The sequence below is a fragment of the Salvia miltiorrhiza genome, chromosome 3 (genome assembly GCF_028751815.1).
Source record: "Salvia miltiorrhiza cultivar Shanhuang (shh) chromosome 3, IMPLAD_Smil_shh, whole genome shotgun sequence".
In the NCBI taxonomy this organism is placed as follows: domain Eukaryota; kingdom Viridiplantae; phylum Streptophyta; class Magnoliopsida; order Lamiales; family Lamiaceae; genus Salvia; species Salvia miltiorrhiza.
Genome location: NC_080389.1, coordinates 43,753,466 through 43,772,449, shown reverse-complemented (window position 1 = coordinate 43,772,449; position 18,984 = coordinate 43,753,466). Strand labels below are relative to the sequence as shown.

At 40.3% G+C, this 18,984-nt stretch overlaps 2 protein-coding genes across 2 annotated transcripts; both read right to left on the bottom strand.

Moving 5' to 3' along the window:
- Positions 1 to 1,625: 1,625 nt before the first annotated feature.
- LOC131015929 (non-specific lipid-transfer protein 8-like) lies at positions 1,626 to 2,541 on the bottom strand. The gene is made up of 2 exons (XM_057944444.1): positions 1,986 to 2,541; positions 1,626 to 1,885 (listed from the first exon to the last, which is right to left on the bottom strand). Exons 1-2 carry the CDS (start codon positions 2,381 to 2,383, stop codon positions 1,876 to 1,878), a joined length of 408 nt encoding a protein of 135 aa, XP_057800427.1. The 5' UTR covers positions 2,384 to 2,541; the 3' UTR covers positions 1,626 to 1,875.
- Positions 2,542 to 13,715: 11,174 nt separating this feature from the next.
- On the bottom strand, positions 13,716 to 16,055 carry LOC131015928 (beta-hexosaminidase 2-like). The gene is made up of 2 exons (XM_057944443.1): positions 15,202 to 16,055; positions 13,716 to 14,775 (listed from the first exon to the last, which is right to left on the bottom strand). Exons 1-2 carry the CDS (start codon positions 15,980 to 15,982, stop codon positions 13,823 to 13,825), a joined length of 1,734 nt encoding a protein of 577 aa, XP_057800426.1. The 5' UTR covers positions 15,983 to 16,055; the 3' UTR covers positions 13,716 to 13,822.
- Positions 16,056 to 18,984: the final 2,929 nt, after the last annotated feature.

The following is an 18,984-nucleotide window of genomic DNA, read 5'->3' as shown; positions in this document are numbered from 1 at the left end:
AAAATACATCAAGTTTGTCAATTTTCTAGTTTATATCATCACCTTTTTTTTTAATTAGAAAATACATGAATTTGTACTTTGTTCTCAATTGTCCTACCATTTACAATTTTCCCCAAATTAATTTGAGGTGGCAGTCGGATTGCCAACGTGACAGCCGGAATTGCCAACGTGGCTGCCGAAATTGTCAAATCACACATACACACACTTCTCTCTCGCTCTTTCTCATAGACACACGCACACACCCACTGCGCATAACCCCTCCCTTCTTCCTTCTCCGGCGACGATAGCGTCGCCGCCACTGCCGCTCTCTCATCCCTTAACCACCCCCTGTCTCTCTCTCCTCTGCACACACATACACCGGCCGCCTCCCCCTTCCCCCAACCTCGCTTCTCTCTCTCTCTCCTCTGCACGCACATACACAACCACAACCGCAACAGCCGGCGAAGCGACGACCGTCGCTACACATCTCTTTTTTCCTCGCTCATCTCTCCACTACTTCGGTGGGAACGACGGCAGAGCCGCCGCCGCCGAGCCCTAGGCTCCCAAACCCTGGATCCCTATTTCCAGCCACCCATTTCCCCAAAATTTCCAGTGAAAACTCTGCCATACACGACGCCACCTCCGTCGACAAGGCCAGCGACGACATAGCTCCTCTCCTCTGTTCAACTCCAGCAGGCAGCAGCACCCGCCGCTGCAGAGATCGAAAGAGGACTAGGGCTCGACTTTGGGAGAAGGGGGAGGCTCCGTCGGACTGCAGAAGTGATGGTGGCGGGGTTGGGAGAAGGGGGAGGCTCCGCCGGGTTGGAGAAGTGATGGCGGCGGGGTTGGGGTAAATGGGAGGCTCCAACAGGCTGGAGAAGTGGTGGCGGTGGGGTGGGTTGGGGGAAGGGGGAGGTGGTGTATGTGTGTGCAGAGGAGAGAGAGAGAGAGAGGGTAGTTAAGGAATGAGAGGGTGGCGGCGACGCTGCCGTCGCCGGAGAAGGAAGAAGGGGGAGGGGCTGTGCGCAGTGGGTGTGTGCGTGTGTTTGTGTGTGTGTTTGTGTGTGTGTGTGTGTCTATGAGAGAGAGAGAGAGAGAGTGAGGGAGAGAGAAAGAGTAAGGAGTGTGTGTATGTGTGATCTGGCAATTCCGACTGCCACCGCAGGTTAATTTAGGTGAAATTGTAAATGGTGATACAATTGAGAACAAAGTATAAATTTATGTATTTTTTTGCCAAAAAAAAAGGTGATGATATAAACCAAAAAATTGACAAACTTGATGTTTTTACGGCAATAACTCCTTTTTTAAAATTGAAATGAGAGATTATTATGTGTAAGCCACAATAACATTTGCTGTAAATAATAAGTGATGTAAGGGTGTTTGTTATGTATTGATTTTTTATTTTAGGAAGTGACTTATATATTAAAATAAATGTCCTAATTAGGAAATGTGGTCTATTAAATTGGGACAAAGTGAGTACTTATTTTATACGATAAATCTAATTTCTACAATAATCCACATTAATTATAAAATTTAATTGGATTGAAGAAAAACCTTACAAATATAGAGTAAATACTTGCATATCTGATTTCTATAATAATCCACATTAATTATAAACTTAGGATTGAAGAAAAACCACACAAATATAAATATAAATACTTATGCAAGTTTACTCTTAAGTCCCTGGAAAAACCGAAAAAGAACATACGAGAAATACAATAAGATATGCAAATAAGAAATACAAATAAGAGATGCAATTTCTCTCCGAGAAGAGAAAAAATGCACCTTATTCCGCATATAACACTACTAACATCATATATCAATTAAATTACTTCCAACTCCAACAACTCAACATTATTATACGCCCATGCATCACCAATCCATTTCCCATCGATCTTAACTGATCCTGCATAACAAAACAGAAATCGCAATAAATTCCAGAATTAGTCACCAAAAAACATGCATACACTAGTTTCAACCAAAAAGGAATATGAATGAGTAGTTACTTGGAGCAATCAACGTTAGGCGAGATTTGAAAGGGCATGGAGATCCCACAGTTGGCGGGAAGAGCTTTGGCGAGCTCAGGCTTGAGAGTGATGCTCTTCGCGGCATTCTTGAGGCAGTTGCAGGCGGCCTGCTTGTCGGCCGTGGTGGTGGCCGCCGCCGCCAAGCTGGACGCACCGTCACAGCAGGGAGTCGGCGGCGCCCCGCTCCCACTCTTGAGATAGTTGAGGCACGGCCTCAAGTCCTTTATCACGTCGCTGCATGTGATGGCAGCCGACGACGGTGCAGCCGCTGCTGCTAAGAGTATAACCATAGCCACAAACGCAGTTGCTTGACTCAAAGAAGCCATGGTTGCTAGGCAAGTTGAGATGTTGTGTATTGCTGCTTCATTTATAAGCATGAAAATTTTAATAAAATAATGTAAAGAAGAGGGGTAGCGTGCAAGAGATTTGATGTGGGAGCAAATGATCAAAAGTCAAGTTGAGGACAAAGAGGGAAACTCATAAGCTTAAGTTAATGCAGCTGTGCCACTTAACTTGCACAACTAAGTATACACCTAAACCACATTCAACAAAAAATCATCAGTGTATATATGCTGGCATCAATCACATGCGCAAATTAGTCGGTGTGGAGATTAGAGTGAGATACTGATCATAATTTTGCTAGACTACTTAACGTCTATACATTTTTCTTGGAGTGTGCACATATATTTTAATAAACTAAAGAGTTAATGGTGCTAAGATACTGGAAATCAAATATTAGTCACCAACTTAATTTTTTTTTTTGAAGTTTTATATAATCAACACGACATCGTTCACATCGTTTTGATTGCCATCCCATTCTATTTCGCGCGTCAATTTTAATTTGAGGGAATTCAATTTTGTGTGTAAAATGGAACAAGTATTAAAAAACTCGTTTATTTTGAAGCTAAAACACATAATTATATGCAGTTTCAAAAAAGATCTAAAGTTGGTATATATTTACAAACTAATATTCTTATTTGAATTTTGGGCAACGAAACAGAAACAAAATCCGTAATCAATAAATTTTGAATAACTTTTCGAATTTCACCTTGTTGGGTAAATCGACTAAGTCAAACAAAAACAAGAAAGCAATCGACAAGAGAGGATTTACGTGGTTCGGCAAAATATGCCTACATCCACGAGACAGAAAACAAGAATCACTTTATTAATCCAAAACTGACTTTGATTACAAGAGACCTCAGAGATTAACTAAGAAACGAAAAACGCCCAAAATCAAACTTTGAAAGACGAATCAATCAACAGCTAAACTCTCCTCCTCTCTGAACTGATCTAAGCTGCTCTCTCTCTTCTTGGGAAGATGATGAATGGTGAAAATTAGTTAGAACTAACCAAATCATCTCCGCATAGATCAAGACCGTTAGATCCAATCCGACGGCTGCGATATAACAGAAAATTAATTGCACAAATAAACCCCTCCGTGTCAAACTATTTGCACATCAATCCTCAGTTATAAACGTAACCAAAAAACCATGCTGAAAAATGCGACTTTTGCTTGAGTTAAAATAACAAATCTCCACCTTTAACTCTAGCAAACAGAACATCAGCATAACCAGTGACTCCCATGATCAAACTCCGACAAACACCATCCTTACTTTACCAGCAGCAACCTTACAAACATCCCTTTCAACAAAGGGATCAGGCTGCATCCAGCCTGCTCAACATTGTGGAACCAAACTTACTAACTTCAGGCAATAATCAAACTTTGCAGCTGGTATTGCCTTTGTTAACATATCTGATGCATTATCATCAGTAGACACCTTCTCCATTCTAACATAGCCTTTATCAACAATATCACGAACAAAATGCAGCTTAATATCAATGTGTTTAGACCTTTCATGAAAGGTTTGATGCTTTACCAGACACAAAGCACTTTGAGAATCACACTTGATACTTACTGAATTTTGCTTTATCCCAAAATCAGAGACTATCCCCTTAAGCCACAAAGCTTCCTTGACTGCCTCAGTAACAGCCATATACTCAGCTTCGGTTGTTGACAAAGCTACTACATGCTGCAATGAAGATTTCCAACTTACTGCAGATCCATATAAAGTGAAGATATAGCCAGACTGAGACCTTCTGTTGTCTAGATTGGCTGCATAATCTGAGTCGGTGAAACCAACAATAGGATCCCAAGAATATTCAGCATTTCTCTCAAACAACAAAGCTCTATCTGCACTGCCTTTCAAGTATCTGAGTACTTTCTTTAAAACTTCCCAATGATCCTTGCCCGGGTCTGCCATGTATCTGCTACACACACTTATAGCATGTGCTATATCTGGCCTTTTACACACCATCGTGTACATCAAGCTACCAACCAAATTAGAATATGGAATTACTTCCATATCCTTCATTTCCTCAGCAGAACTTGGTTTTTGTTTATCAGACAACTTAATATGCATAGCTAAAGGTGTAGATGTGGATTTAGCTTCATGCATACTAAACTTCTGTAGTAATTTGGCTATATAGTCCTTCTGACTAAGCCACAACCTTCCTTTAGATCTATCCCTGGTAATATCCATACCCAATATCCTTTTTGCTGCTCCCAAATCTTTCATTTCAAAAGATTTTCCCAAGTCTTTCTTAATCCTGCTTATCTCACTTTTATCTTTACTAGCTATTAGCATGTCATCAACATAGAGTAAGAGATATGCAACTGTGGTATCTTTAATCTTCTTTAAATACACACAATTATCAAAATCAGACTTTATGAAACCAATTAATGACATATGCTCATCAAACTTTCTATACCACTGCCTAGAACTTTGCTTTAACCCATACAAAGATTTTCTTAAAAGGCATACCTTCTTTTGAGATCCTGGATGTATAAAACCCTCTGGTTGGACCATATGTATACTTTCTTCCAAATCACCATGAAGAAAAACAGTCTTTACATCCATTTGTTCTAACTCCATGTCAAATTGAACAACAGTAGCTAACAATATTCTTATGGAGGTATGCTTTACAACATGTGAAAAAACCTCATTGTAATCAATGCCTTCCTTTTGAGTGAAGCCCCTTGCCACAAGCCTTGCCTTGTATCTTATTTGTTCCTTTCCTATATGCTCCACCTTTTTCTTGAATATCCATTTACAAGACACCAGCTTCTTACCAACAGGCTTAGTAACTAAAACCCAGGTTCCATTTCTCTCAAGTGACTCCATCTCTTCCTTCATTGCTAGCAACCAATGTTCCATTTCATTTCCCCTCATTGCTTCTTTGAAAGTCCTAGGCTCCTGGTACTCTAACTTTTCTGCCACACTCAATGCATAGTACACCATATCAGCATGAGCATATCTGATAGGTGGTGTAATAACTCTTCTGACCCTGTCTCTTGCTAGATTATAATTTCTCAACATGTCAGATTCTTCTTCATTTCCTTCAAGATATTGCTCAGTATCTTGATTTTCCTCTGTCTCTGCATCATCTGTGGCAAGCTCTTGATCAAACATCTGCTCCACCTGAAACAAATCTGTTGTAGAGTCTGCACCTTCTGATTTGTTTTTGGATGAATCCCTTTTTAACAAATATGGAATCTGTTGTTCATCAAAAACAACATCTCTGCTTATCATCACTTTGTTCATGTTTGGCTCAGTACACCAAAGTTTATAACCTTTAACACCCTTTGGATAACCCAACATGATACATCTCAAAGCTCTGGGCTCTAGCTTATCTTGTCTTATGTGAATGTATGCTCTACATCCAAAGACCTTTAGTGCTTCATAGTTTGGAGCTTTACCATGCCAGACTTCAGCAGGTGTTTTGAAATCAATTGCGGATGATGGTGAGCAATTTATGAGATGGCTTGCAGTGGTGGCAGCCTTAGCTCAGAATTTCTTTGGCATTCCAGAATCAAACAGCATGCACCTCACTCTTTCTAGAATAGTACGGTTCATCCTCTCTATTACACCATTCTGTTGTGGGTTGTTGGGCACTGTTCTGTGCCTTTTTATCCCCTTTTCTGCACAGAAGTTGTTGAACTCTGTTGAAAATGAACTCTAGTCCATTATATGTCCTTAGGCACTTCAATTTAGTATCATTTTCATTCTCCACCTCATTGCACCAACTTTTGAACTTTCCAAAAGCTTTACTTTTATCTTTCAGGATAAACACCCACAATTTTCTTGAATGATCATCCATAATGGATAGAAAATATTTCCCTTTTCCTAGACTGTCTGTTCTAGAGGGCCCCCACAAATCACAATATACATAATCCAGAGGTGATTTAGAGTTATGTATACCTGTTTTGTAGGGTAGCTTCTTTCATTTTGCCATGATACAATGCTCACAAGACTTCAGTTTGAATGAGGCTGAGCTTTGTATCAGATTTCTCTTCAACAGTTGTATCAAACCTTTTTCTCCAATGTGGCCCAATCTTCTGTGCCACAGATCCACTCCAGCATCCTTTATGACAGATGACTCTCCTGTCACAGTGCTAGCTTGTAGATAATACAAGTCATTGTTTCTGACTCCTTTCATAATGACCTTTGAATCCTTCATTATTTCCATGCCAGCATTTGAGGATCTCCATTCATAACCCTTGTTTTTCAGAAGCCCCAAAGAGATCAGATTTCTCTTTAGGCTTGGGATATACCTCACTTCTTGAAGTATTCTCACTGTTCCATCATGCAATCTTAATTTGATACTGCCCATACCCTTTACTCCACAAGCATGATCATTTCCTAACAGAACAGTTCCTCCATCAAAGAACTCCAATTCAGAAAACCAGGAGTTGATGGGACACATGTGAAAAGAGCACCCCGAGTCAAGAACCCACTGATTTTCAATGTGTTGATCAACTACATTCAGTGCTTCCGCCACATCGCACTGCTCAGCTACATCCTTTCCAGATTGTCTCGTTGAACCTTGTGGATTCTTTTTTTTTCATGTTGAAGTATTCTCACTGTTCAGAACTATTCATATACCTCACTTCTTGAAGTATTCTCACTGTTCCATCATGCAATCTTAATTTGATACTGCCCATACCCTTTACTCCACAAGCATGATCATTTCCTAACAGAACAGTTCCTCCATCAAAGAACTCCAATTCAGAAAACCAGGAGTTGATGGGACACATGTGAAAAGAGCACCCCGAGTCAAGAACCCACTGATTTTCAATGTGTTGATCAACTACATTCAGTGCTTCCGCCACATCGCACTGCTCAGCTACATCCTTTCCAGATTGTCTCGTTGAACCTTGTGGATTCTTCTTTTTCCATGTTGGGCAGTCCCTTTTCTAGTGTCCAACTTTCTTGCAGTGATAACATTTGTTGTTATCTTCCTTCTCTGGTTCATTTTCCTTTTTCTGCCATGGCTTCTTGGAATCCTTCTTTCCCTTCTTGGGCTTTCCTTTTCCTGATACGTGCCATGGCTTCTTCGGCTTTTCCATCAAACCTTCCCCCACAGAATCTTGTTTGATGGTGGAAGTTTTCTGCAACTCTTTAGCCTTCAATGCAGATTGCACCTCTTCTACGGATATATCTTTCTCCCTTCCATAGAGCATTGCATCATTTAAATCGTCATAGGATTTTGGCAGGGCATTCAAAAGAATTATAGCCCGATCCTCATCTTCCACCTTGACATCTACATTTTCAAGATCATCAATGATCTTATTGAAAGCTTCCAGTTGATCTTCCAGTGACTTATCATCTGTGATCTTGAAAGAATACAATTTCTGTTTGATATACAATCGATTTGCAAGGGATTTTGCCATGTATAGAGACTCCAACTTTGCCCATATAGCAGCAGCTGTCTTCTCCTTTGCAACTTCCCTCAAGACCTTATCTCCAAGACACAAGATTATCAAGTTGTACGCCTTCTCCTGTATTTCTGCAAACTTGAAGGGTATCTTTCTTATCATCCGCTGCAATGTCACCCCCTTCCTTCAAAGCAGAAGCGAGCCCTTGTTGCGTTAACAAGGCCTTCATCTTAATCCTCCACAAGCCGAAGTCATTTTTTCCTGTGAATTTCTCAGTTTCCACTTTAGTCGATCCCATCGCAATCGGAGCAATCAATCTCACACCAATCTTCGAAAAAGAAATTGTTGCACGCGCCAAGCGATTCCCACAGACGGCGCCACTTGTTGGGTAAATCGACGAAGTCAAACAAAAACAAGAAAGCAATCGACAAGAGAGGATTTACGTGGTTCGGCAAAATATGCCTACATCCACGGGACAGAAAACAAGAATCACTTTATTAATCCAAAACTGACTTTGATTACAAGAGACCTCAGAGATTAACTAAGAAATGAAAAACGCCCAAAATCAAACTTTGAAAGACGAATCAATAAACAGCTAAACTCTCCTCATCTCTGAACTGATCTAAGTTGCTCTATCTTTTCTTGGGAAGATGATGAATAGTGAAAATTAGTTAGAACTAACCAAATCATCTCCGCATAGATCAAGACCGTTAGATCCAATCCGACGGCTGCGATATAACAGAAACTTAATTGCACAAATAAACCCCTCCGTGTCAAACTATTTGCACATCAATCCTCAGTTATAAACGTAACCAAAAAAACCATGCTGAAAAATGCGACTTTTGCTTGAGTTAAAATAACACACCTCCTAGTCCACACATGACAACAAATTCTGTTGTTATTTGTTTTGTTTAAAGGAAAGAAAAATCGTGTTTGAGCATTTAAAAGGGAATCGCACTTTTATGCGGAAGGACTCATCTGCAATTTTGGAAATGCGGAGGGATTTAGTAGCAGTTTAAGTTCTAAGCTGATAACTAATCAGGACCGTTGATTTGATCTTGCGGCTGTGTTTTGTTGGAGGGCTGAGTTAGTTATAACTAACTCAGCAGAGGTCGTCTTCTTCATTGAGACGAAAAATTCGCAGAGTGTGAGCAGAAAACAGAGAGGAGGGACTTGCTTTTCTTTCTTGTTCCAAGTTTGTGAGAGAGAGATAGAAGTTCTCAATTTGTAATATCTGTATTCAAAGTTTGAGGTGAATAAAAGAAGTTCTCGTTTCTTGTCCCGTGGAGTAGGGTTTACCCGAACCACGTAAATTTGGTGTTTCTTTTATCTTTTCGCGTCGATTACTTAACAAATTGGCGCCGTCTGTGGGAACTGGGGCTCAAGATCGACGGAGAAGATGTCTATGTCAAGAATCGAGACTGAGAAATTCACGAGGAAAAATAATTTTGGTTTATGGCGCATAAAGATGCGTGCATTGCTCACGCAACAAGGGCTCTCGACAGCTCTAAAGGAAGATGATGAAAGCTCGTCATCGGCAATGAAAGATGTTGATTCCAAAGAAAAGGTTGCAACAACAGCTGAATCGGAGCTCAAGAAGGCAGAAATGCAAGAAAGAGCTCATAGCCTGATAATCCTATGCCTTGGAGATAAGGTGCTCAGGGAAGTGGCTAGGGAAAAATCTGCGGCAGCAGTTTGGAAGAAATTGGAATCGATCTATATGACCAAATCTCTAGCCAATCGCTTATATTTGAAGCAGCGGCTGTATTCTTTCAAGATTGTCGATGGGAAGTCAATTGATGATCAGCTTGAGGCATTCAACAAGATCATAGACGATCTTGAGAATGTAGATGTCAAAGTTGGAGATGAAGATCAAGCTATCATTCTTCTAAATGTTCTTCCTGCATCATATGATCAACTCAAGGATGCAATATTGTATGAAAGGGAGAATGATATATCGGTTGAGGAGGTGCAATCGGCATTGAAGGCAAAGGAGTTGCAGAAATCATCAACATCCTCTCAAAAGAAAGAGAATGTTGGTGAAGGGCTGACTGCAAAACAGAAGGGTGGTGGCAAGTCCAAGAAGGGCAAGAAGGAATTCAAGAAGGGAAAGTCAGATAAAGGGAATAAGGCTTCTGATGAAGAGGTCCAGACTTGTTATCACTGCAAGAAGCCTGGACATTGGAAGAGAGACTGCATAATCTGGAAAAGAAATCAGAAGCAATCCAATGCCACGGGCAAACAAGAAGTAAAGGAACCTGAGCAATGTGACACTGCAGAAGCTCTTAATGTTGTTGAAAAACATATTGATGATAAGTGGATTTTTGGATTCAGGATGTTCTTTCCACATGTGCCCTGTTAAGGAGTGGTTTGATGAGCTGCAGTATCAAAGAGAAGGAACTGTGGTTCTTGGGAATAATCAAACATGTGAAATCAAAGGAAAGGGGTCCATCAAATTCAGATTACACGATGGATCTATCAGAACTCTCCTTGATGTAAGGTTTATTCCCAGCTTGAAAAGGAATCTTATATCATTGGGATCTCTTGAGAAGAATGGTTATGAATGGAGATCCACAAAAGGAGGAATCACTGTCATTAAAAATGGCAAGGAGGTTTTGAAAGGAACCAGACATAATGGTCTGTAGTACCTTGAAGCTGAAGCAGTCTCCATTCAAAGTAATGCTGTTAAAGGTGATGAATCAATGCTTTGGCATAAGAGGTTGGGACATGTTGGAGAGAAAGGCCTCAACCATTTGCTGAAACAGGAGCACATCAAGAATCCAAATGTTTTCAAATTGGATCAACGTGAGCAATGCATTCTGGGAAAAAGTAAGAGACTCACATTCAACACTGGTAAGCATACATCTAAATTCCCTCTTGATTATGTTTACAGTGATTTATGGGGTCCAACTAGAACTGAGAGTCTTGGAAAGGGTAGGTACTACATGTCCATAATGGATGATTATTCTAGGAAATTATGGATATACATTTTAAGGGATAAGACTGAAGCATTGGAGAAGTTTAAAACATGGTGCAGTGAGGTGGAGACAAAAAAGGGAACCAGAGTGAAATGTTTGAAAACTGACAATGGTTTGGAGTTCATTTCTGGAGAATTCAATGATTTCTGTGCTCAAAAGGGGATCAAGTGGCATAGAACAGTGCCAGGAACTCCTCAGCAAAATGGAGTCATTGAAAGAATGAATCGAACTATACTAGAGAGAGTAAGGTGCATGATGTTTGAGGCTGGAGTACCCAAGAAATTCTGGGCAGAAGCTGTTGTGACTGCTGCATATCTAATCAACAGATCACCATCATCAGCAATCAGCTTCAAATCTCCAGATGAATTATGGTATGGTACTCCACCTGGATATTCACATTTGAAGGTCTTTGGGTGCAGAGCATACATACACACTAAGCAAGAAAAATTAGAACCAAGAGCTTTAAAGTGTATTATGCTGGGATATCCAAAAGGTGTGAAGGGATACAAACTCTGGTGTACTGAATCTGGAATGGGGAAGGTGTTCATTAGTAGAGATGTCATATTTGATGAGTCTCAAATGCCTTTCAAGCAGAACATAAATCCAGACAAGGATAGTCAACCACCTGACAAAGCTGATGACTCAATTCTGTTTGAGCAGACAGAAGGAGAAGAATTCAGGATGCCAGATTCAGGTGGAGACTATGGCAATCTGGAAGAGACCTCACAAGAAACTGTCCATGAAGCCAATGAGGATGATCTTAGTTCCTATCAGTTAGCAAGAGATAGAGTTAGAAGGAACATAACTCCACCACAAAGATTCAGCCATGCAGATATGGTATATTTTGCTCTCAGTGTGGCTGAGGAATTGGAGTATCAAGAGCCCAGAAGTTATGCAGAAGCCATGAGAAGTCCAGAGAGGGAGCATTGGCTGTTGGCCATGAAAGAAGAGATGAACTCTCTTGAGAGAAATGGGACTTGGATTCTGGTATCAAAACCTATGAACAAGAAACTTGTAAATGGATTTACAAGAAGAAGGTTGAGTTCATTGGCAAAGAATAGATTAGGTACAAAGCAAGGTTAGTTGCTAGAGGTTTTACACAGAAAGAAGGGATAGACTACAATGAGGTATTCTCACCTGTGGTAAAACATACCTCAATCAGAGTCATGCTAGCTGTAGTTGCTCAGTTTGACATGGAATTAGAGCAGATGGATGTTAAGACAGCTTTCCTTCATGGAGAGCTAGATGAAAAGATAAAAATGGTACAGCCTGAGGGTTTTGCTCATCCAAATTCAAAGGACAAGGTATGTTTACTACAGAAAAGTCTATATGGTCTCAAGCAAAGCTCGAGACAATGGTATAGAAGGTTTGATGAACACATGAATAGAATGGGGTTCTCAAAATCTGGTTATGACAGTTGTGTATACCTAAAGAAGAAAAAGGGAGTAACTGTTGCTTATCTAGTGCTTTATGTTGATGATATGTTGATAGCAAGCAAGGATAAGAATGAAATCAAGATCATCAAAGATGGATTGAATCAAGAATTCGAAATGAAGGATCTGGGGGAGGCCAAGAGGATTTTAGGGACGGACATAATCAGAGACAGGAAAGCAGGGAAGTTGTGGCTCAGTCAAAGGGATTATGTTCACAAGATGTTGAGAAAATTCAACATGCATGAATCAAGAGAAGTATCAGTTCCACTGGCTGTTGGTTTACAGTTATCAAACAAACAGAAGCCCAAGAATGATAATGAAAGTAACCAAATGAGGAACATTCCTTACTCAAACTTGGTGGGAAGTCTCATGTATACTATGGTCTGTACTAGACCAGATATTGCTCAGGTTGTAAGTGTTGTTAGTAGATACATGACAGAACCAGGAAGGGATCATTGGGAGGCACTGAAGAAAGTATTGAGGTACTTAAAGGGCAGTGCAACCAAGGCCATTTTATTTCAAAGGAATGAGAAAGGCAGTGGATCAAAATTGATGGGATATACTGACTTAGATTATGCAGCAAATTCAGACAATAGGAGATCTCAATCCGGATATATATTCACTCTATTTGGTTCAGCAGTAAGCTGGAAGTCATCACTTCAATCTATAGTAGCTCTATCTACCACTGAAGCAGAATACATGGCTGCAACTGAAGCAGTCAAGGAGGCAATGTGGCTGAGAGGTTTGATTGCAGATTTTGATGTTGGACAGGAATCTGTGGTTATAAAGTGTGATAGTCAAAGTGCATTGTATCTCATGAAGCACCAAACTTTTCATGAGAGGTCGAAGCACATTGACATAAGGATGCATTTTATAAGAGATGTCATAGAGAAAGGAGTTGTGAAGATGGAGAAAGTGAAGACTGAGGATAATGCAGCTGATGCACTGACAAAGGCCTTGCCAGTATCTAAGTTCGAGCATTGCTTGGGGTTAGTGAATCTGCTATCTCTTTAGTTTTTTCAGAGGTTTATTTTTCGGAGTTGGATTCGTGGAGCTTTGATCTGTTCTGCTTGATTTTGATTCTTCAAGCAAAACAGGTGGAGATTTGTTGTTATTTGTTTTGTTTAAAGGAAAGAAAAATCGTGTTTGAGCATTTAAAAGGGAATCGCACTTTTATGCGGAAGGACTCATCTGCAATTTTGGAAATGCGGAGGGATTTAGTAGCAGTTTAAGTTCTAAGCTGATAACTAATCAGGACCGTTGATTTGATCTTGCGGCTGTGTTTTGTTGGAGGGCTGAGTTAGTTATAACTAACTCAGCAGAGGTCGTCTTCTACATTGAGACGAAAAATTCGCAGAGTGTGAGCAGAAAACAGAGAGGAGGGACTTGCTTTTCTTTCTTGTTCCAAGTTTGTGAGAGAGAGATAGAAGTTCTCAATTTGTAATCTCTGTATTAAAAGTTTGAGGTGAATAAAAGAAGTTCTCGTTTCTTGTCCCGTGGAGTAGGGTTTACCCGAACCACGTAAATTTGGTGTTTCTTTTATCTTTTCGCGTCGATTACTTAACAAATTCGAGTCTTACAGTTAACCAAAAACAAGTTTGCTAAAGTGTGTGAAGCATATTACATCTGGAATTTCAGTTGGTCAATACATGTGAGCAAATTCAAGTGTTACATTTGACCAAAAACAAGCTAAGTGTCATGAACCGTATTACACATGCCAGGATTCTTGATACACCAGAGTGGCTGAATAGGCTCAGCACCAATGCCACGTCCCACCATTCTATATCTCCATTCACTCAACCTATCCACAGCCTCCCCACTTCTCTTCTTCCCCATTTCATCCCGATTCCCCGACCACAGCGCTTCCGCCATAGCCGAAGCTCGAGGCCAAATCCGGCTATCCATCACAGTCGAATCCGCCTGCTCCGACCACAGCGCCACTTCTCCTCCCAACACCATCTTCGCCTCCGCTTCCTTCAGGCCATACGTTATATCATAGTTATAAATAGTTTGCCACGTTTTGAACGGCGCACACCACGATCCCCCGCTGCCCTGATCAGCCCCGGGCGGCTTATCATACTCACTGTCGTTTCCAAGAAAACCTCCATGCCCGCAGTCCAAGTAATAGTAGTCCGCAGACGAAACAATGGCGCGGTAGCCTGCGCTAACAATCCTCTTGGTGTTGTTGGGCCCGTTGTTCCAAGACTGCAAGACGACGTGCTCAGGAGGAAGCGAGGAAGGCGACACTCTCACAGTATCGTCCAACAGCACGTCCTCCCAGTAGACCACCGTCCGATTCTTGGACAGGATGTATGGCAGAGTGGAATTCACAAATATTTCAAGAACATGGCTGAGGGTTGTTTGGTTGTTGGACAGGAAGTCTTGAATGTGAGGATCGGTTTTCCAGCAGTTTGGAGCGACCTCATCAGCTCCGGCGTGGTAGAACTGGTCGGGGAACATGGCAACGACATCGGAGATCACATTCTTGACAACTTGATACGTCTTAGGATTTAATGGATTGAGCTGTCCGGTGGCGGGCTCAGACGCCAGTCGATCAGCCCACTCGGCTTCTGCGGGCCACCAGAACTCATTCGCGCAGCTCATGATCTCAGGGTACGCTTCGCCCCACGATCCTGTATGTGCTGCAATGCAAACGGAAACAATAAATTAATTGGGAAGGTTGTCTGTACAAACAAGTGCCAAATGTTGGATGACAAGGTTTTGGTAATTTGCTGATAGAATATGCTGATTGTGGTTCTTAAGAAAATAAGAAAATAAGAAAAAGGGAAGGAAAAGACAACATATGAAGTGAGCATACGCGTGTAAGATTGCAAAGTTGAACTTGATCAAGTGTGAGTTGAACTAAATGATCCAAAAGGATCGTCTCTTCATTGTTGTTAATATTGATTGAGAGTTAGCAATATGTCGATTAGTAAATGATCTTGTCCTAACATTACCATTTCTTGTTCTGCTGCCCAAACGCATTTAAGTATCCTCTCAAAGTTGCCAATCAAGTCTAACTCAAGTAGCAATGCTGAACCATCCAAAAGAAAACGTAGTGTACTAACCAGGCATGTCGATCTCCGGCACGACTCTAACGCCATGCTCCATCCCGTGCTCAACGATCTTCTTCACGTCCGCCGCCGTGTACTTCATCTCCTCGCCGTACGCCCCTCTCTCCGCCAGCTCCGCCTCCGACGGCACCACAAGTGGGAAAGAATGCGAATCAGTTATGTGCCAATGGAAAACATTCAATTTGTTCATGCTCATCGCTCTCACCAGCCGCACCAGATCCGCCGCTTTATAGTAATTCCGCGACGTGTCCAGCAGCACGCCGCGGTGCGCAAACAGCGGCGCGTCCGAGATGCGGAGGCCGCACGCCGCCGCCGCCGGGTTTGAGTACACCAGCTGCGAGAACGTCTCCATCCCGCGCATCGCGCCCCACGCGGTCACGGCGGCCAGCTCCGCGGCGGCGCCTGTGGACGGGATCTCGAGGGTGTAGGACTCGTCGACGCCGTGGGAGAGAGGGGCGGCGACATCGGAGACGGTGATGGCGAGGGTTTGAAGCGGCGGAGAAGACGTGAGGTTGAGGAGTGGCGGGACGAGGGGGCGGTGGTGCTCGGAGAGGACGAGGCGGCGGTAGCGGCGGGCGGCGCGGATGAGGTAGCGGTGGCGGGGGCTGGAGATGGTGAATTTGGGGGAGAGGCGGATTGCTTGTGGGTGGGGCCACTTGATGGAGGTCGGCTTCGGCCAGACGTTGATTGGAAATTGAAGGGCTGAGGATTGAGGAGCAGTGGACCATAATGTAGTGGATATGAATATGATGAAAATGTGGGGAATACAAGTCATTTTTCATGTATTTTGCCGTTTAGTTATTTATGACCTTTCAACAATTTTTATAGGAAAGTTGTATGGTATCCATAGACAAAAGATACTGGTCTACACTGACGATATTAAAGATATTTTTCTTTATATTGGTAGAGGAGAATTACACCTAGTATTTGAATTTCCGGTATCAATTAACTATGTCCATTTTGGCACTTGTGTTCTTAAATTTAAATTTCATTAATATTTTACAGGTTGAGTGACTCAAGTCCGTCAAATGCTCCCTTCATCCATAAAATACAAATTCATTTAAAAATAATACAAATTTTTGAAAAATAGAGTAAATATGTTGTGATGGAAATAAATGTCTCGCTGTATAATTATCATAATAAAATGATGATTACGTGTGTGTTGTGAGTGAAATTAAAGTGAGACCTACATGATTAGTATGATAAATAAATGGCAATATTGAAGGTATTAATTAATGTGGTGTATGGAATATATAACCAAAAAAGAAATTCGGCACACATTTTTGGGTCAAACCAAAAAGGAAATATGTTAGAAAGATAACATCATAATTAGAGAGAAAATAATAAGTAGAAATGAAATTGAAGGAAGGGTATGTAATGAAAATAATAAATTATCAGTTGGTCTTGCATGCGACCCGCCGCATACTATGCGGCCGGTTACTTTTAATAAGCATAAGATATATATTTGTTCGCACAAATGTATACTTATGTAGTAGTACAAGTTTTCATGATTAAAAGTAACATTTATCATGAATAAATGTAATACTTTAGAAATATTATATTTCATTATAACAATAACTACTTTTTGTACGATAATGATTACTTGACTAAATAGTTAAGAATATAAGTATTAATGAGTGAAAATAACTAAAAGTAAAAGTTCTTATGAATAAAAGTAAACATTATTGTGAAGAAATGTAAACTTTCAAACCGGTCGCATACTATGTGACCGGTCGCACCCAATAATTTGCCATAAATTATTGTTTACAAAATTATGAAACAAAATATGTTGAGATTGATGAACTTCTTTGAGGAGCTCATAAATTGTTGCAACTTATTTTCGTAATTTTAAAGCTGCACAAAAGAAAAAAGATTTTGATAAATCTGCTAGTAACTCTATATTGATTATTGATAATTATAGATGTAAATAGGTCGAGCTCACAAATTATTCGAATTTCAATTAGAAAAAGAAAAACGTTTGTTTGGGGATTCATCATTAAATAAATAAGCCAAAGCTCAAGCCTCAATTCCGAGCTCAAAACAGTTTCCTATTCTAGCTTGACCTGAAGGGAGGGGACAATTGATAGCTTAATAAACTCACAAAGTCACTCTAGCTTAAACTCAAATTTAACTCGTTAATTTTTGTTGTAAAGTAAAGAGAATGAGGAGAGAATATTGTAAATAGAGAATAAATATGCAGTAGCATATTAATATTAGGATTAAATATCTTTATTTATGGTCTAAAAAAAATCTTTATTTATAAGATTACAAATCTAGAGTTTGGGGATTGGTCATCACAGTATACTAGATATAAATATATATTTCTACTATAATTTTCATTTTCTTCTTTTCCATTTTATATAGCTTACAACATCCACATTGGTGGTGGCTCATCGCTGGCTCAAGTCGATTTTGACAATGGACTATCCAATGCAGATGGGGGGACCTCGAGTTGCGGCTCATCCAGATGCACCCGACTCATCGCCTCTTTAAGGCACGGGCACGAATACACGCATTGAATTAAAAAACAAAAAATACATATGAAGCCAGCATGCAGAGATGGAAAAGGAAAGATATACTCCCTCCGTCCGCCAAGATTATGTCACAATTACTATATTGGGCGTCCGTCAAGATTATGTCACTTTCCTTTTTATGGCAATGGTCCCACCATCCTCTTTAATATTTTATCCTTACTAACACTCTTTATTTAAAAAAAAACCACTCAAAATTCAATCTCAACCACTCATCTCCTAAAGTGGTGGGACTCATTCTCCACTACATCAAAATCATCACCAATTTCATTAAATCTCGTGCTCAAGCAAATTGCCATAATCTTGGCGGACGGATGGAGTAGAAGATTGTGGAGGGGCCTTAAGAGAGAGAAATGTTGGTTTTAGGATTTTTATTGGTTTAATTATAGTTTGGGTTTTTTAAAAGTTAGTTGGGCTTTTGTTAAACCTTAAAATTATCAATTTAATTTTTTAACTATTTTACTTCATCCGTCCCACGAATCTTGACACGTTTGATTTCGGCATGAGAATTAAGAAATTGTAGATTAGTATTTTAAGTGTGTAGTTAATAAAGTATAAAAGTGATAAAGTAGGAGATAGAAAGTGATAAAAGTGATAAAGTAGAAGAGAAAAAATAATAAAAATGATAAAGTAGGAGAGAGAAGTTACCTTATTTGGAAATGTGTCAAGATTCGTGGGACAACCCAAGTAGGAGAGAGAAAGTGATAAAAATGATAAAACGTGTCAAGATTCGTGGGACGAATAGAGTAATTTTTAGTTTTCTTAATTATTTTAATTTTAATAATTTAAATTAATGTAATTTTAATTTAAGGACATATGTTGTTTAAATTGGTGTCATATAAATTAAATTAGTGTAATTTAAATTAATTCAATTTTAATTCAAGTAATTGTGTTATTAAAATTAAATGAAAAAAGCAAAAATCAAAACTAATTCACATGAGTCAGTGGAATGAGTCAGACCAATGCAGGCATTGACTCATAAGAGCATCTCCAGCGGGCGTGTCGAAGCCCGCGTCGCCAAGGTCGACGCCGCGCTGGAGACCCGCCTTGTTTCGAAGCAGTGGCGAAGCGAAGACTCGGGGCGAAGGGCGTTATTTTATTTTATCACTATACACTGTTTACGATTTCATATCATCAATGTGTAAGTGATATTGAAAAATATGATAGAGAATCTCTTGTGGTTCAAGAGTTAAATTTACTTGGAAATTTCCCATTTTTGCTATTGTACCCGTGATTCATTTGCAAG